This window comes from Phocoena sinus, chromosome 2 (genome assembly GCF_008692025.1).
Source record: "Phocoena sinus isolate mPhoSin1 chromosome 2, mPhoSin1.pri, whole genome shotgun sequence".
In the NCBI taxonomy this organism is placed as follows: domain Eukaryota; kingdom Metazoa; phylum Chordata; class Mammalia; order Artiodactyla; family Phocoenidae; genus Phocoena; species Phocoena sinus.
Window position 1 is genome coordinate 90063352 of NC_045764.1, and position 19650 is coordinate 90083001.

Consider the following 19650-nt stretch of genomic DNA (forward strand, 5'->3'; position numbering starts at 1 on the left):
GGAGGTGGGGATGAGTGAAATGGGTGATAGGCGTCAAATGGTGCAAAAGGTTATAAAATAAATAAGTCGCAGTGATATAACGTACAGCATGGTGACTACAGTTAATAATACTGTATTGCATATATGAAAATTGCTGTGAGAGTAAATCTTAAAAGTTATCAGAGAAAAGAATTCTGTAACTATGTATGCTGACCGATTTTAACTAGACTTATTGTGGTAATCATTTTGCAATATATAAAAATACTGAATCAGACTTCCCCGGCAGTCCAGTGGTTAAGATTCCACGTTTCCACTGCAGGGGCACAGGTTCGATCCCCGGTTGGAGAGCTAAGATTCCACATACCGTGTGGAGCAACCAAAAAACAAATTGAATCATGCTATATATCTGAAACTAATATAATGTTGTATGTCAACTATGCTCAGATTTTTTTTTTTTTTTCTTTTTTGCGGTACGCGGGCATCTCACTGCTGTGGCCTCTCCCACTGCGGAGCACAGGCTCCGGACGCGCAGGCCCAGCGGCCATGGCCCACGGGCGCAGCCGCTTCGCGGCACGTGGGATCCTCCCGGACCGGGACACGAACCCATGTCCCCTGCATCGGCAGGCGGACTCTCAACCACTGCGCCACCAGGGAAGCCCAGATTTTTAAAAAGATAAAATATGTTGTAATATGCTTTCTCCTCTTTTTTCATATCCAGGAGAAACAAACAGAATTAATACCTAACAGTAGAAGAAAACACAGAAAAAATCTGACAGTCGTATTTATTAACGTTATTACAATACACAAATATAATTACAGCATCCTCACAATTCAGATTCTTTCCCAGGGTCCGTTAAATTTTCATGCTACTGAAATACTGAATCTCACAATGTGGTCTAAGTTTCCAGCAATTTTCCTTACTTTTAGAATTACTCAAAAGAACAGGGGTCATTTCCTTGAGCGAACCCGACTGGAATTTGCTGGCATTATCACATAGTCCCAAAAATGACACAAAATTAATAGGGCCTGCCACTGCCACACACCTAATGTCAATTCTCAAAATGTCCAAATTAACACTAAGGAGTCTACTCCTTAACAAAGCTCTCTATTCATTTCCTTATATGGGGCAAATTCACATGACCAGTTTACACTATTTTTGCAATATAGACTTATCATAGTTTGACTTAAAGATTTTTTGACTTTACAGTGATGTGAAAGCAATACGTATTCAGTAGAAACTGTACTTAGAATTTTTAATTTTGGTCTTTTCTCAGGCTAGCCATTTGCAGGTACTATACTCTCTTGTGATGCTGGGCAGCGGCAGCAGTGAGCCACAGTGAGCCACAGCTCAAAGTCAGCCACTTGATCATGAGGGTAAATAACTGACACACTTATAACCATTCTGTATCCATGCAACTATTGTTTTTCGCTTTCAGTATTCAATCAATTACATAAGACATTCAACACTTGTGATTTTGCCCAACTGTAAGGTAATGTAAGTGTTCTGAGCATGTTTAAGGTAGGCTGGACTAAGCTATGATGTCCATCCAGTAGGTTAAGTGTCTTAAGTGCATTTTCAGCTTACAACATTTTCAACTTACAATGGGTTTATCAGGACTTAACTAAAATATTATACTCCATGCAATAACCTGATTTTTCTCCATTTATACATCCATCTTCCTCATCTGTACAATTTTTCTAGAGTCACCATCACATGAGCAATCTTCTTCCATTACTGTAATACTGGCCTATAATTCCTTGCTGTTTTAATGAAAGTACCCAAAATCTTTTGATAAGGATTAGATTTTTCCACAACAAATAATAATACAGTATACTACTATGCATTTTCTGTAAGTTGAATATTATTATTTCTGAAACAAACCTTGGTATTGTAAATGGCCCAAATTACAATTCCCTACCAGGATCAAAATAGAAAAAAGATAATACTGTAAGTATCATCCAATACAGAATTTTACATTTACTCACCAGTTTCTCTAATTTTAGGTAGGTTCATCAAAACAATCTCATTAGCACAAAATAAAGCCTCAGTGATCCACAACATAATTCCTCAAATTTTTACTGTTTATTATTCCCCTGCATTTAAAAATGATGAATAGGAAGCCTCAAATCCCAAACACTGGATCTTTATTACAGGAGAATTATAGGGGCTCTTTTTATAAAGTCCTTCAAGAACAGAAACAATGCTGTAAAGCCTCACTACACTAAGCTCCAGCATTTTCTTGAAGTCTCTTAGTACATCTGGTATAATGTAAATACATACATACATTCCTGGAAACTTTGCACTCTGCAACCCTAAAAGTAACAAGGCTTATGGGGAAAAAAATGGGTCCAGAACGGTAGAGAGGGGTACATTGGGGCAGATCAGCCAATGCCCCTGTAACTCTGTAACCACAGCACTAAGAAAACCAATGATTGGGACCTCCAGAGATAACTTGCACACCCCAGTTAAGCAGCTAAGAGCAGCTGAAATGCTTCCTCAGAGCTTAATAAAAGGTATTAGAAGCAAAGAAGTAGAGGGGCTTCCCTGGCGGCGCAGTGGTTGGGAGTCCACCTGCCGATGTAGGGGACACGGGTTCATGCCCCGGTCTGGGAGGATCCCATATGCCGTGGAGCGGCTGGGCCCATGAGCCATGGCCACTGGGCCTGTGCGTCCGGGGCCTGTGCTCCGCAGTGGGAGAGGCCGCAGCGGGAGAGGCCGCAGCGTTGGAAGGCCTGCGTACCGCAAAAAAAAAAAAAAAAAAAAAAAAAAAGGAAGTAGAAACAAGGGTTTATGGGAGCTGAGAAGTGGAGCTTTAAGCCAGGAAGACTGCTAAAATGGACAAAAAAGGAAATGCAAACTGCCATATGAAAAGAAGAGTCCCTGCTAGAGCAGGGTGTACCTCTCTGAGAGGGAACCCCTTACACAACTTACCACTTTTAATTAAAAACTCTGTGTGCAGTATAAAATTCTACCCCCATTATTCAGGATCCCCCTGTCCAGTTTAGAAAAAATCACGTATAAACCAAAACCCACCCATGTTATACTGAAACTACTTCCCTATTTACCAACAGTATATATAAGCTAACTTATAATATGCAGGTGCCCCATATAACAGAAAAGGTTATACTGTGGTCAATTGAGAATATATTCAAATACTTGAGCTTACATCTCTAAAGAGAAAGAGGAAGCTGTTAAGATCAGGATTCAAGGTCTGCAGTCATTGACAATAAAATTCCATCCTTCAGAATAATGCATTCAAATGTCTGATGATGCTCCAATTCTGAAATGTGTCACCAAATCCTACTCTTCCTTAAACATTCAAGTATATAATTTGGGGACATTTTTGGATATAGTATGATTTTTAGAAGAGGAACTAGGAAAAACAAGATTTCTACATTACTGTACATTTTTAAAATTTAATAACCCTACAATGTCTTGTCTGGAATCTGTATTTTTCAAAGTTGTCTCTTAAGATAGGCTTTTAAAGGGAAAATCTTGGGAAGGTCGTATTCTTAAATCTCTGAATCTCAAAGGAAAAATACAGAGAACTAAAGAGGCAACAAAACCCCAAAAGCCAATTTACAACAAAAGCAGGAAACAAGGTTTCTCCCCCAAACTCCAAGCAGATGAGAACAAACCAACAGTCATAACACTGGAGTAACCATCTGTACCAGTGCAGAAGAAAGCAAAGGAATGCAACATGGCATGTGACACATCTGAGAACAGGAGAAGCCCCAAATAGCTAACAGGCAGATATTCAATTGAAAGCATGGCAGGCCAATTTAATGACAGCAGATGAAATAAGAGGGACTTTGCTGGTGGTCCAGTGGTTAAGACTCTGCACTTCCACTGCAGAGGGTGTGGATTCCATCGGGGAACTAAGATCCCATGTGCCGCGCAGCGTGGCCAAAAAAAAAAAAAAAAAAATGCACAAGAGAACAGACAAAAATTATATACCTTTATTTCAAAAAAGACAAAAAGAGTTAAGAAAGTGATACGACATATACATCAGAGTTAGAAAAAACTCAGTAACAGAACAAAATAATTAGAAATAAGAGAAAAAAATTTTTGGAAATAAAGACCAAACTAGAACAGACATAAAAGTGAGTAAATAGAATACATTATGCCTTTAAGAGAAAGAGAAGGTAAAATGGGGGAGGGGGGCTGGATTTTAAGACATCAAAATGTGTCTAGCACTGAATATGGACAAAGAAGATCCAACAGACAGAAAACAGTAGGCCGAGACGGAAGCTAAAACAAGAGCATATCAGAAAGTTTTCCTCAAATAAAATATCTGAAATTACATACTGAAAGAGTACACTAGTTTATTTATTTATTTATTTTTGGCTGCAACCACTGTGCAGCTTGTGCAATCTTAGTTCCCCAACAAGAAACTGAACCCGGGCCCTTGGCAGTGAAAGTTTGGAGTCCTAACCACTGGACCACCAGGAAATTCCCAGAGTATACTGTTTAACTAAAACTATCAACCCAGAAAAACAACTACCAAGATCCTAAACTTAACAGAATTTAAAGAAAACAAATCCTTTGGAGAACAAGGCAAAATCCATTTATCTACATAGGGAAAATTAGAGTACCATCAAACTGTGAAAGCAATGCTTTTTATGCTGGAAGAAAATGGAATAACATTTTAAAAAATCAAGAAGAGAAACTGTGAGACAAGGATTTCATATTCAGTAAAACTGATTTTTAAGCACAGAACTCAGATAATAGTGCCCATGAGTGCTTTGTGTGGCATCTACCAGAAAATGAGCTTTCAACAACAAAAATGACTACAGATCATAACTAGAGGACTGAGGATAAGCATTAAACATACAGAACACATGTAGAACCTGTGTAAGATAAATGAAGATTAAAAGATAGTATGTAGGACTTCCCTGGTGGCGCAGCAGTTAGGAATCTGCCTGCCAATGCAGGGAACACGGGTTCGAGCCCTGGTCTGGGAGGATCCCACGTGCCGCGGAACAACTAAGCCCGTGAGCCACAACTACTGAGCCTGCGCGTCTGGAGCCTGTGCTCCGGAACGGGAGAGGCCGCGATAGTAAGAGGCCCACGCACTGCGATGAAGAGTGGTCCCCGCTCGCCACAATTGGAGAAAGCCCTCGCACAGAAACGAATACCCAACACAGCAAAAATAAATAAATAAATACATACATACATACTTTATCAGACCACGTGTTGTAATTTAAAAAAAAAGATAGTATGTAATGGCTTCAGGCTCAGAATATATAAACTGTTAAGAAAAATTGGCAAGAGATAGTAAATACATAAATTTTTTAAATTGTTCACTTTAAAAACATTCTGAGACAGAAAAGCTGACAATTCATTTCCAGCTGATCTCCACAAGAAATAACAAATGAAGTTCTTTAGGCATAAAATAAATAATACCAGATGGGATCCTAAATTTGCAATAAGGAATGAATACCACTACGGCAAATCTATGAGTAAATACAAAAGATCTTTGTGTTCAATATTTCTACTGTGCTTTTACTGTCTTCAACACTAACACCTGCTATAATCTCTGTAGTCTCATTATGATCCAATAAATTATTCTGAAGTCTCAAAGTTTTATTTTTTTTCTCTCTCTCTATGTATATACGGAAACATAGTAAGAGTACTCTTGTTTTGCTTTGCAATATTATTAAATTTGGTTTTTAAAATTTCACCTAAAAGTTATTTTAGAATTTAGTAACTCTTTTTAAATAAAAGAAAATTTATAATTTAGAACTAAGAATAGATTGTTGGATTGAAAAAGGGAGCTGGGCGACTTGTAAATTCAATCCATTACTGCAAGTGATGAAAAGAAACCGACATAGAATTCTCTAACTCATGAAAGGGGGGAATATACTCTAAGAAATAACTGAACGAAACTGTAAATTACAAATGAAAATATGATAAAACTAATGTCCCTTTGGCTGTAAAATTAAGTTGTCTTATGCAATAGAACATATTCAAATAGAATTATGGTGCCGATTCAGTTGCATTTGAGAACAATCATTCCGTTTTAAAAACAGAAACTCAATATTTTAAATGTACACATGATGAGATCTTTAAAAGCCAAAAAGTTATAGCTTTTCAAACTTAAATTACAAAACCCAGTGAGATATCTTAAAAAGTTATCATATTGCATTGTTCAAAGAAGTGTACATAACTTACGAGAAACTTATAAACTCTTGCACAGTAGTTTGTGCTGAAGCCTGCTCAATAAAAGTCGATAAAAGAGGGACTTCCCTGGCGGTGCAGTGAATAAGAATCCACCTGCCAATGCAGGGGACACAGGTTCAAGACCTGGTCCAGGAAGATCCCACATGCTGTGGAACAACTAAGCCTGTGCGCCATAACTACTGAGCCTGCGCTCTAGAGCCCACAAGCCACAACTACTGAGCCCGCAAGCCACAACTGAGCCCACGTGCCACAACTACTGAAGCCCACGTGCGTAGAGCCCGTGCTCCATAACAAGAGAAGCCACCACAATGAGAAGCCCCCGTGCTGCAACAAAGAGTAGTCCCCACTCGCCACAACTAGAGAGAACACGTGCGCAGCAACAAAGACCCAACACAGCCATAAATAAGTAAATATATAAATTATGAATCTGGAAGGTCTTACCTTCCAGATGAGTGTATGTTTTAAAAAAAAAAGTCAATAAAAGAAACAGGCACTTCCACTTTCTAATGATAAAGTAAATCACTGAATTAAAGACTTAACTGTAAATACAGAAAATGAGTTAAAATCTGGTGTGTTGAATTGCACTTTAGCCTTACTAATGTGGTTGGACTTTCTGTTTTGACTGTACTTGTCTGATACTAGTATCAACTAATCATCAAAAATTGTCTTTACTGTGAATGCATGGTAACAAACACAAGTGGTAAATTATTTTTTTACATCTCAATTTATCCTAGAATTACTTATGCCAAAATTTGCAATGACTGTGCAAAAAAAATGGTTTATAACTACTGCCACCTTAGCACAAATCAAGGCACTGACACCCAATAGTTATTTTTCACTGCCATGCACCTGCATGGGGGAAAAAAAGCCAGCTCTACTTAGGAAGGTCCATGATGAAAATGTAAAATTAATTAAATCTCAACCCTTAAATATGTGTTCAATTCTATATGACAAGATGGGAAGTACACACAAAGCGTTTCTGCTGCCAACTGTGTTTCCACAACTGTCTTGAGAAAAAGCATTAGTGTGACTGAATTGTAAGCTGAATTAGACCATTTTTTCTGATAGAAAACTATCTTTACTTGAAGTAGATTATTTTCTGAAAAGTGAACAAAGCAAGCCTGTCACTTCAAGAAAAACTGATACTTCTTGCTGCCAACAATAAAATTTGAGCATTCAAGCAAAAACTGAGATGTTTGAAAACTTGGACAAAGCACCATGAGACTGACAGCTTCCCAATACTTAAAGATTGTTCTGTTGAGATCAGTGGGGTTGTTTAGAAATGTGATTTTTAAGTATTAAATAATGAACTATGTCAATGTGGACACATATGTGGAAGATCTACATAATTCAGTGAACCAATATTTTCCAAATAATCAGTGCATGATGTTACAAAATCATATATAGATAAAAGATTCATTCCAAGCACAAGACAGACCAATGAAAAGATCATTGTAGTGCTCTCAAATTCAATCTTGGAACAAGAACTTAAGATACTGCACAATTTGTCAAGTTTTGGTATAATATCTGCAATTATCTACAAAGAATATTAAAATACTCTTCCCTTTTCTAAATACATGTATGATTTTCTTTATATGCTTCAATGACAACAAACTACCTTCTATGAAGTTTCGATTAAAGAGGTTTATAAAACTGTAATGTCATGTTTCCCACTAATTTCCTTTTTGTCTTTAGAAAATAGTTAAAATATTATTTGTATCAACATGTAGGGTTTAGAATTATAATTTTGATATTTTCAAAATTCCTCAGTTTTAATATCTAATGAGATATATTGACAGATATAACCCACATAAACAAATGTTCTTTAGGGTTTCCAATCATTTATAAGAAGGTAAAGGATCCGAAGTTCAAAAGGTTTAAGAACCACTTGCTCAAGAGGGACTACTAATGAAATCACAAGAGAAAATTTTAAAAGTCACCCCCAACAAATGAGAAAAAAATTTGAGCTGGAAGGTGGAGCTGACAAGTGAGAGCCAAAGGGTCCAGAGTTTCTTTGGGGAATGATAAAAGTGGTCTAAAATTGACTGTGGTAATGTCTGCGTAACTTTGTGCATATACTAAAAGCAACTGAATTTATACCTTAAATGGGTGAGCTTTATGGTATGTGAATTGTATCTCAATAAACCTACCATAAAAAAACACACATATATCATATAATCCAGCGATGCCAATCTTAGTTATTTACCCACGTTTAACCTAAATATATGCCCACACATGGATTCAAGACTGAAATATTCATAGCAACTTCATTCATGATAGCCAAAAACCAGAAATAATCCAAGTGGATAACAAATTATGACATGTGGTATACTCATACAACAGAATACTACTTGGAGTACAGGAGAGGGAGGGGATAAATTACGGATACATGCAGTAACATAGATGAATCAAAAAACTTTATGTTGAGTGAAGGAAGCAAGACATGTTATATTCATAGGTCACTCTAGAAAAGATTTATACAATCTAGAATGATAGAAAGCAAATCAATGGTGTTTAGGGTGATGCTGTGAGACTGTCTGCAAAAACTCCAAGGGTACTTTTTGGTCATGGGTGTACAATTCTGTTAAAATTCATGAAAACATATACTTTAAATCAGTGTGTCTTATTGTGTTTCATTATACCCCATAAAGTTAATTTTTAAAAAGTCAACATAGGAGAAAAAGTGGAATTCTAAAAGATAACTAGTTCATCAAAAAGAAGGCAGGATAAGAACAGAATAACAAATAACAAATGGGATAAACACAGAATAAATAACAAGATGGGAGACTTTAAACTCAACCATATTAATAACTACATTAAATGTAAATAGACTAACCATGCCAATTTAAATATAAATACACAGTGGAAAAAGGTGTATCATGCAAATGGTAAGCAAGAAAACTGTGTGGCTTTATTAATATTAGGCCAAGTAAACCTCAAGGCAAATAATATTACTAGAGATAATGAGGGACATTTCACAGTGGTAACAAGAACAATTTACACCCAACAATCATAAATGTGTATGCACCTAACAGAGCTTTGAAACACATGTAGCAAAACTGACAGAACTGAAAGACAAGGCAGACAAATTCACAATTAAGAGTTGGAGATTTAAAATAAGACACAGAAAACTGGAGTATTATCAACTAACTTGACCTGATATTTATAGAACTGCACTAACCAATTCCAGAATATGCATATTTTTTCAAATACATAAGACATTCACCAAAATAGTCTATATGCTACAAAATATCAAGACACCAAAGAAATGAAATCATACAGAGTATATTCTTGGATAACAATAATATTAGATTAGAAATAAACAATTAGAAGATATCTAAGAAATGCCCAAATATCTGATCTGGAAATTAAATAACACATTTCTACATAATCTATGGGTCAAAGAATAAATCACAAATAAGCTAACAAAAATATAGTCAGAGGACTTCCCTGGCGGTCCAGTGGTTAGGATTCCGTGTTCCCAATACAGGGTGCTCAGGTTTGAACCCTGGTCGGGGAACTAAGATGTACCGCATGACACACCCCCCGCCAAAACACACACACACACACACACACACACATAAAATCAGAATATGCGGGAAAGCAGTACTCTGAAAATCATAGCTTTAAATAGTTGACTTAGAAAAAAATTAAGGTGTAGTATTAATGACCTAAGCAAGGGGCTGGCAAGCTACAGTCCAAACGCCAAGTCCAGCACATTGTTTTTGTATGGCCAGCAAGCCAAGAGTAGTTCTTATATTTTTAAATGGTTGGGGGGGGGGAGAAAAGAACGATAATATTTTATGACTCATGAAAATTATGATGAACATCAAATATCAGTATACAAAGTCATGCTCATTCATTTACGTATTGTCTACAATGGAAGAGTTGAGTAGTAACTGCAATTACAAACAATATAGTCTGCAAAGCCTTAAATATCACTTATCTGAAATATTCACAGGAGAAGTTTACTAATTCCTATTCTAAGCTCCCACTTCTATGAGTTAGAAAAGTAGAAGTAAACCAGATAAAATAGAAGAAAATATTAAAAATAAAAAGCAGAAATCAATTAAACAGACACTGGAAAGAAAAGAGAAAATGAACAAAGACAGATGTTGGTTCTTTGAAAAAGTAATGAAATTGATAAAGCTCTAGGAGCAAAACGAATCAAAACAAAGATAAATCATAAATTATTCACATCAGGAGTGAAAAGAGGAACATATCATTACAGATCCTGCAGACATTATTAGGTTAATGCAGAAATACTGCAAAGACTTTACACCTAAAAATTTGATGACTTTGATGAATAGACAAATTCCTTGGAAAACACATGACCAAAACTGAAGAAGAAATAGAAAAGCTAAACAACCCCATATATATTAAAGAAATCAAATTTATAATAAAAGCTATTCCATAAAGAAATCCCAGTCACATTCCAGAAATTCCTCTCCAGAATTCATCAGTGCATTCTACTCATAATTTAAGGATGAGATAATACTTAGTCAACACAAGTTCTTTTAGAAAAAAAAAAGCAGCAGAGGAACAGTTCTTGACTTGTTTTATGATACCAGAATAATCCTGATCCCAAAATCTTAAAGCATTACAAATCAAAACTACAGACCAAAACCCTCATGAACACAGATGTAAAAATCCTTAAAACAAACCCAGCAGCAAATCAAATCCAGCCATACAAGTTTGGTTTTCCATTCAAAAAAATTTATGTTCTACTCCACATTAAAAGAGGAAAATCTGAAGAATATCTCAATAGATACAGAAAAGTCTTTGATAAAACTCAACAACATAATAAAATCTTATAGCAAACTATGAACAGAAGGGAACTTCCTCAAACTGATAAAAGATAACTACGGAAAACATTTAGCTAACATCATACCTAATGTAAACAAACTCTCTTCCCCTAAGATCAGTAACAAGTGTTTGCTCTCACCACTTCTACTAAACAATGTACTAGAGGTCCTGACCAATGCAATAAATGAAGAAAAAGAAATAAAAGGCCTAGAAATCAGAAAAGAACAAGAAAATTATGGTTATTTGGTATACGATTATGTATGTATAAAACATTATGAAATCTTAAAGAATAGAATGATTAAGTGAATCTAGCAATTTCACATAGTACCTGGTCAATATAGAAAAATAAATTATATTTATATATATTAGCAACAAACAGAAAGTAAAAACTTTAATGTATTACAGCATTTAAAACAGCATTGTAAAACATCAAATGTCTAAGAATAAAACTAATGAAAGGTATGTAAGACCTTGATATTAGCAGGAAAAAATTAAGAACACCTATATTAACATAGAGATATATCACGATCATGAAGTGGCAGACTCAATATTGTTAAGATGTCCAGTCTCACTAAATGATCTACATGTGATGCAATCTCTATTATAATTCTAGTAGGCTTTTCTGGAGAAACAGACAAGCTAATTCTAAAATTTACATGCAAGGGGACTTCCCTGGTGGTGCAGTGGTTGGGAATCCGCCTGCCAATGCAGGAGACACAGGTTCGGGCCCTGGTCTGGGAGGATCCCACATGCAGCGGAGCAGCTAGGCCCGTGCGCCACAACTACTAAGCCTGCGCTCTAGAGCCCACGAGCCACAACCACTGAAGCCCACACACCTAGAGCCCATGCTCTGCAACAAGAGAAGCCACCACAATGAGAAGCCCATGCACCACAATGAAGAGTAGCCTCTGCTCGCTGCAACTAGAGAAAGTCCTTGTGCAGCAACAAAGACCCAATGTGGCCAAATATAAATAAGTTAATTAAAAATAAAAATAAATGGTAAATTAATCTAGTTGTTAAAGAACTCATCTAGAAAGACGTTCTTTTACACAAACAAATGAGATTTAACTTTGGAAGGAAGAAAATTCCCAAATATAACTATGAAGCTTAGTAATACAAAGGTTAAAGAGAACAAAGTTTTCATCTAATCATGTTTTTCACACTAAGGAGCACAACCTATCAGTGGATCATAAAATCAACTTAAAACATGAAAATCACCTTTAAAAGGAGAATAAGAAACAACAGCATAGAAAAGAAAAATCAGAACACATCAAGTATGTTATGGGTGAGTTTTGTTTCATATGTATGAATGTAGTATATAAGATGTTATTTCTTTCTGTGGATCATAGTTAAAAGATCTAAAAACACTGATTTAATGTAACAGGAAACTGATGACTCCTAACTATGACAGTGTAACAGTATTTAGGTAACAGAGAAAAAGACAATTTTGTTATGGGAAAACTCTAGAAACCACCTATTTAGAAAGGAATAGAGAGATCACTGGTATAAAGCAAATACATTTTAGTTGTGAAGTCTTCTTTCACTTCAAATATATATTAGGAATCTCATCATGCTAAAAGCAGAAAGACTGAGTATGAACACTTCCTGAGTACTCTTACTGACAATTCATAATTCTGAAATGAGAGAAGTGGTATATCCTTGAATCATAAAATCTAGATCTGGAAGACATGAGAGATTTCATTCATTCTATTACAGTCTGAGTTGTGTCCCCTAAAATTCCTATGTTGGAGCTCTAACCCCAAAAGCCTGAGAATGTAGTCATACTTGGAGACAGGGCCTTTAAAGAAGTAATTAAAGTGGGATCATTAGGATGGGCCCTAATCCAAATATGACTAGTGTCCTTACAAGAAGAGGAGATTACAAAACAGACAACACATACACCAAGTGGCAACCATATGATGCCACGGCAAGAAGGTGACCATCTGAAGTCAAGGAGCGAAGCCTCAGAAAAAAACCAACCTGGCAACACCTCATCTTAGATTTCAAACTGCCAGAACTGTGAGAAAATAAATTTCTGCTGTTTAAGCTACCCAATCTGTGATATTCTGTTATGGCAGACTATTACGTACCCTAGTAAACTAATACACACCTCTTAGATGAACAACATATGTTTAAATTATCTAAATACTCTCATGGCTAACTTATGCCAAGTTAGGACTAGAATACAGATTAAAACTTATAAGGAAAATAAAAATAGGTCAGTGAGAGTAAACTGGCAAGAATACCAGCAGCCATTCAAACTGGAAATCATACAGTAAAGAAGAGCAAAAAAGTTGGCCCATATGCAGAGACCAAGTTTCAAAAAGCCAGATTCATAAGACAGGCATGAGAGCAATGTCAGACACCTTAGAAGAAAGACAACTCAAAGAAAAAAGCAAGAAGACTTGTCTATAAAGTTCAATTCTAACCACATAACTTTAAAAGTCCAAAAGAAGAGAAAGGAAAGGTACCAAAGAAACCAGTGGCTGCATAGGGAGTTATCTAGCTAACTTGGATTTTAAAAGGACACTTGTAGAAATAAGAGAAGCCGTCTATCATCCAGTCAGAAAGACTGAAGACAGAGGATGATGATACATGCAAAAAGTACTAGGGAAAAAAAAATTTCCTAGAAGAATAAGCCTCAAGCTTTGAGCTGATGATAGAATATAAATAAATGACAAAATCAGCAGCATAGAAAGACTCAATTCTTATTTACTTTCATCAAGAAAGTTTTCAATCCTTACACAAGACAGGTGATGCTATAAAGATATTATCTAGCTACTTTGAGACAGAACGGTATAGGAAAAAGAGCACAGATATCAGAGTCAAATTGTACCTGGGTTAAATCCCAGCATTGTCACTTATTGGAAAGGCAGTAGTGCATATTGTTAAATAATTGACAACAATAGAAGTATGTCCAAATCAACGGAAATAAATATGAACAGAAGTCAGAAGACATAGGAAAAACCAACGTTCGCTTCTGGTTGTTACCTTTCATGAACAACAGAAAAGGGTGACCAAGGTGGTGATCTATATCATATATGTCATATAATGAAAACTAGAAATATTTAGCCAGGACAGTGACTGAGGGTTTGTACTTGCACATGAAGAAAAAGAACCTATGAAAAAGTAAAGGGTACGGGCTTCCCTGGTGGCGCAGTGGTTGAGAGTCCGCCTGCCGATGCAGGGGACACGGGTTCATGCTCCGGTCCGGGAAGATCCCACGTGCCGCGGAGCGGCTGGGCCTGTGAGCCATGGCCACTGAGCCTGCGCGTCCAGAGCCTGTGCTCGGCAACGGGAGAGGCCACAGCGGTGAGAGGCCCGCATACCGAAAAAAAAAATAAAAATAAAAATAAAGGGTAGGTATATTTTCTTCAAGATAAGGAAGAACTTTACAACATTTAGAAGTGTTCAGAGAATGAACTGACATATAGTGATGTTCTCATCAACAGAGGCTAATGATAACCCATACGGAATTTAAAGATTCAGGAATTCATGTTTCTGGAAGGAATTTTATCATTGTTATACAATAATACTAGAATACTTCTAGGCTCATGTAAATTAACTCAAAGAAACTTAAAAATTACATTTAAAATTAACAAAAGAAATTTTACTTATATTATTAGAAAAACAAAATAAAACCACCAAAACGAAAAGGAAAATTCTAACACAGAATACTTCTAAACCTTGGCCAATAGTTCACAGTTACTAGGCATTTTTAGTTCTATGATGACAAAAATCTATCACTATGAATAAACTGTCACATTGATTTATTTTTCTACTTATCAAAGTGACAAACTTACATTATAATAAGAAATTTATCATATATATAATAATCCCAAGAAAGAACATAAGAGTAGGCAACAGTGATAACAAAATCTACATACAATGAATGATAATAACATTATCATTAATGCATTAAAATTTCTCAAAATGCTTTTCCACCTGTTTGCCATCTAATCTGAAAACAACTCTGAGGCAGACAAAGCAGTTAGTATTAGTCCCATTTTACTGTCTTCCTGAGGCTAAGAGGGGCAAATGCCTTTCCTCAGATCATTTAAGTTGGTCCAGAGTAAGAAGTATGAATCTAGAGCATATGACTCCTGGTCAGTGTCCACATGGCTTGCGGGATCTTAGTACCCCGACCAGGGATTGAACCCGGGCCCATGGCAGTGAAAGTGCCAAGTCCTAATCACTTGGACTGCCAGGGAATTCCCCGTTCTTTCTTTAATAACTTTTGTTTTCTCATCAATGAATAATACATTTTCATTGTACAAATGTTAGAATTCAGATAAATCATCTCCCTAATTAGACAATGTATTAATATTAACAAGAAACTTTAACTTATCTTTGAAATGAAAAAAAATGTAAGTAAAAGAAATAATTCAAGTAAATAAGAAAAAATTTATTTTACTTCCCATAATTCTAAGTTGAGAAAACAGAAGGCTAAGTGGATCAGTTAAGTAGAATAAATAATGTTTTCTTGACTGACCATTAAATATTTTACATGTCAATACTCTTAACATCAAAATGTAGACACATTCCCTTAAATAGGGCTCTAGCAATATTAGATTTCTCATCTTTACATGCTTAAAGAAAACAACCTAAACTTCATTTTTAATGATATAATTAAAAGGTAAAACCATTACTTTGGGTGTGCTTCCTTTAATGAATTTTTTAATTGAAGACAACAAGCCAGTTTCATTCTTCGGTGGTTTTTCTCCTCCTGAAGGCAGGCTATCATCAACCTCTGAATATTTCCTCTTTGCTCTGGCAGTGCGTTGTGTTTGGATTTGATTTGATTGCTGAGAAGCTTTCCGTGTTCTCAGCCTCATCTTTTATGGGTGCCACATGTAAAACTATAAGAGAAAAATAATACAGGTTATTAAAATTAAACCTAGCATACCGATATGTGCCCAGCTTATATAATAAAAATATCTTGATTAAAAAGAAGTCCAGGTCTATAAGGGATTGAAATAAGAAACTGACATTTTATTTATTTATTTATTTTGGCCATACCACACATGACTTGTGGGATCTTAGTTCCCCAACCAGGGGTTGAACCCAGGCCCTCAGCAGTGAGAGCGCGGAGTCCTAACCATTGGGCCACCAGGGAATTCCCAAGAAACTAACCTTTTAATTGAAACGTGTAGTGCTTTGAATTTTATTCCGTTCTCCCAAATAACCTTCCCACAACTTCTGAAATATTATATCCTATGATCTAATAGAGCGTACATGTTCCTTCCAGGGCACTATGCTGCCTCCACCCATGCTGACCTTATCATTCATTTAATCACTCATTCATTCATTCAACAAGTATTTATTGGGCACTTACCATATTCTAGGCACTGGGCTAGGTAAGTGCCTAGTAAAACAAGATAGAGAAGGTTTTTACCCTCTGGAGCTTACAATGTAGTGGAAAAAACCCTTAGTCAATGAATGAATTAATTCCAAGAGCACAATTCTAAATATCAACAAGTATACAAGTATCAATATAACAAGAATGACTGGATCATTTTGTGGTATTTGATGTTACCATATGTAATGATCTTTTTAAGTGTTCAATTCAGTAACATTTATTAATTTGTGGTGTTGTCCAACCATCACCATTATCTATTTTCAGAACATTTTCAATCACCCCCAGAGGAGACCCCATACCTATTGGCAGTCAATCCCCATTTCCCCCTGCCCTTAGCCCTAAGCAACCACTAATCTACTTTCTGTTTCTATGGATTTCCCAATTCTGGACACTTCATGTAAGTGGAATCACACAATATATGGTCCTGTATAACTGTTTCTTTCACTTAGGATAATGTTTTCAAGGTTCATCCATGTTGTAGCATGTATCAGTACATTATTCCCATTTATGGCTGAGTAATGTTCCATTGAATGGGGTAAGACTACATTTTGTTTATCCATTCATCTACTGATGGACATCTGTGTTGTTTCTACCTTTTGGTTAAGTGTGAATAGTGCTGGAGGGAACATTCATGTACAAGTTTCTTTTTGACCACCTGTTTTGAGTTTTATTGGGTATGTAACCAGGAGTGGAATTGCTGGTTCATGTGGTGATTTTATGTTTAACATACTGAGGAACTGCTGTTTTCCACAGCAGCGGCACCATTTTATATTCCCACCAGCAATGTACAAGGTTTTCACTTTTTCCGTATCCTCACCAATACTTGTTACTTGTTTATTTTTTTATTATAGCCATTTTAGTGGGGGTGAAGTGGTATCTCATTGTGGCTTTGATTTGCATTTCCTAATGGCTAATGATGTTGAGCATCTTTTCCTGTGCCTGTTGGCCATTTGTTTGTAATGATCCTTTAAATACTAAATTCACATCAGACAGAAAATATGAGGCCATCGATTTGAACTCTCTCATTTCACTGGTGAGAAAATTAATGGCTGGCAAAAATTGTCCCAAGACTTAGAAGTAGTTGAGAACACTGCCTGAATTATAATCTGTGAAACAGAATACAAAAACTACTACACTAATAATTAAGAGATATTAATTAGGTCTAATCCTACTTCAATCATAGCTAAGCTATAGCCACTTAAATATTTTTTCACCTGTATAATGAATACATTATTTATCTTACCATCTTGACGCTCAAAATGAAAAAGGAATTAGAAAAGCTATAAAGTGCAGAGAAGAGTAAAACTACTCACAACAGTGAATGCATTAGCAAAAAAGTCTAACCAGTTAAGCACTCTAAACTCCTAAAGGTGAAGAAATTCTTGGCAAAGAGTAGGGTCTTCGCAGACAAATTAGGAAGCTTAAGAAGTCGTGTCTTGGGCTTCCCTGGTGGCGCAGTGGTTAAGAATCTGCCTGCCAACGCAGGGGACATGGGTTCAAGCCCTGATCCGGAAAGATCTCACACGCCATGGAGCAACTAAGCCCGGCACCACAACTACTGAGCCTGCGCTCTAGAGCCCGTGCGCCTAGAGCCCATGCTCCACAACAAGACAAGCCACCACAAGAAGCCTGCGCACCTCAACGAAGAGTAGCCCCTGCTCACCAGAACTAGAGAAAGCCCGCGGTGCAGCAATGAAGACCCAACAGAGCCAAAAACAAAAAACAAACAAACAAAAAGTCGTGTCTTTAGTAATGCAACACAACAGTCACAGAAAAAAAGTTAGGACCCCTCCCTTTTTTAACATATAGACTACACACACACACACACACACACACAACTACTCCAACAAAAAAGTCCCAACCTCAAAGGCTTCACCAGAGGAGTCCTAAAATATCTTTCCAAACAACCATTTGTTTTTCATCACCAAATAGTGTTCAGTTTTAAGTTGTCATCCCCAAATAAAACATACTGCCTTTTCTCCTAAAGAGTCAATGTTAACTTCTAAAGGGATTTACTCAAGGTATGTATTATTTACTTAAATAACTCTATTTACAGTGTATAAATTTTGTCTAATTCCTTTGTTCTTCAGCACAGCACTCCTTAAAAAGGAAAATTCCCATAAAGCAAATGCATGGGGTAATTTTTCAAAAAGAAAGTTATTTGTATTCAATTTCTTTAAAAATCTGTAAATTTTTTTTTTAATATTTTCAAAAATACCTACGGGTGAACCTATCTTAAACCCAGAATCTTTAATGGAAATTTAAAAATTTTATGAAATAATATCTTCATATAAAGTAGGTCTTAAAAGACTAAACACATATAGCTAGTTCAGTCCAAGGGGTTCAGCTCATTAAAATTTAAATATTGGGGCTTCCCTGGTGGCGCAGTGGTTGAGAGTCCGCCTGCCGATGCAGGGGACACGGGTTCGTGCCCCGGTCCGGGAAGATCCCACATGCCGCGGAGCGGCTGGGCCCGTGAGCCACACCTACTGAGCCTGCGCGTCTGGAGCCTGTGCTCCGCAACAAGAAAGGCCGCGATAGTGAGAGGCCTGCGCACCGTGATGAAGAGTGGCCCCCCGCTTGCCACGACTAAAGAAAGCCCTCGCACAGAAACGAAGACCCAACCCAGCAAAAATTAATTAATTAATAAAAAGCTCCATTAAAAAGCTCTCTCAAGTCCAAAAAAAAAAAAAAAAAAAAAAAAATTTAAATATTGGTCACCTGCTACCTGTATGGTAATAAAAGGATAAAAATGATACCTCTTCCCATGAGAATCAAAAAGTCTAACAGGTAGGGCTTCCCTGGTGGCGCAGTGGTTGAGAGTCCGCCTGCCGATGCAGGGGACGCGGGTTCGTGCCCCGGTCTGGGAGGATCCCACATGCCGCGGAGCGGCTGGGCCCGTGGGCCATGGCCGCCGGGCCTGCGCGTCCGGAGCCTGTGCTCCGCAGCGGGAGAGGCCACAGCAGTGGGAGGCCCACGTACCGCAAAAAAAAAAAAAAAAAAAAAGTAAAAAAGTCTAACAGGCTAAGGATAGATACACATCATAGTGTATATATAAAATGCTAGATCACTCTTCATGGAGAGTGAAGATTTTAGGCAAGCTTAGGAGAAAGGTCCTCTGAACTTAAAAATAACCAGTCACTGGAAAGAAAGACAAGAGCATTTAAAGAAGGAGGCTGAAATATAGAGGGTTTTAGTCCATTCCAATAATGAGTTGTAAAAGGTATACTTAATAGTTATAAAAGGGCTGGAGCAGTAAAGCCCTCATGAACTTTTGAAACTGACCATCAAGACTAAAATCTTACAAAGTATGTTCCTTGAC

The 19650-nt window shown here is 36.8% G+C and overlaps 1 protein-coding gene across 1 annotated transcript in view; it reads right to left on the reverse strand.

The window, feature by feature from the left end:
• CTDSPL2 (CTD small phosphatase like 2) overlaps window positions 1-19650 on the reverse strand; it is a 69053-nt gene that overhangs the window by 34552 nt on the left and 14851 nt on the right. The window contains 1 exon segment of the mRNA XM_032623079.1: window positions 15619-15828. Within this exon segment, the coding sequence (XP_032478970.1) occupies window positions 15619-15804 (186 nt within the window). The 5' untranslated portion in view covers window positions 15805-15828.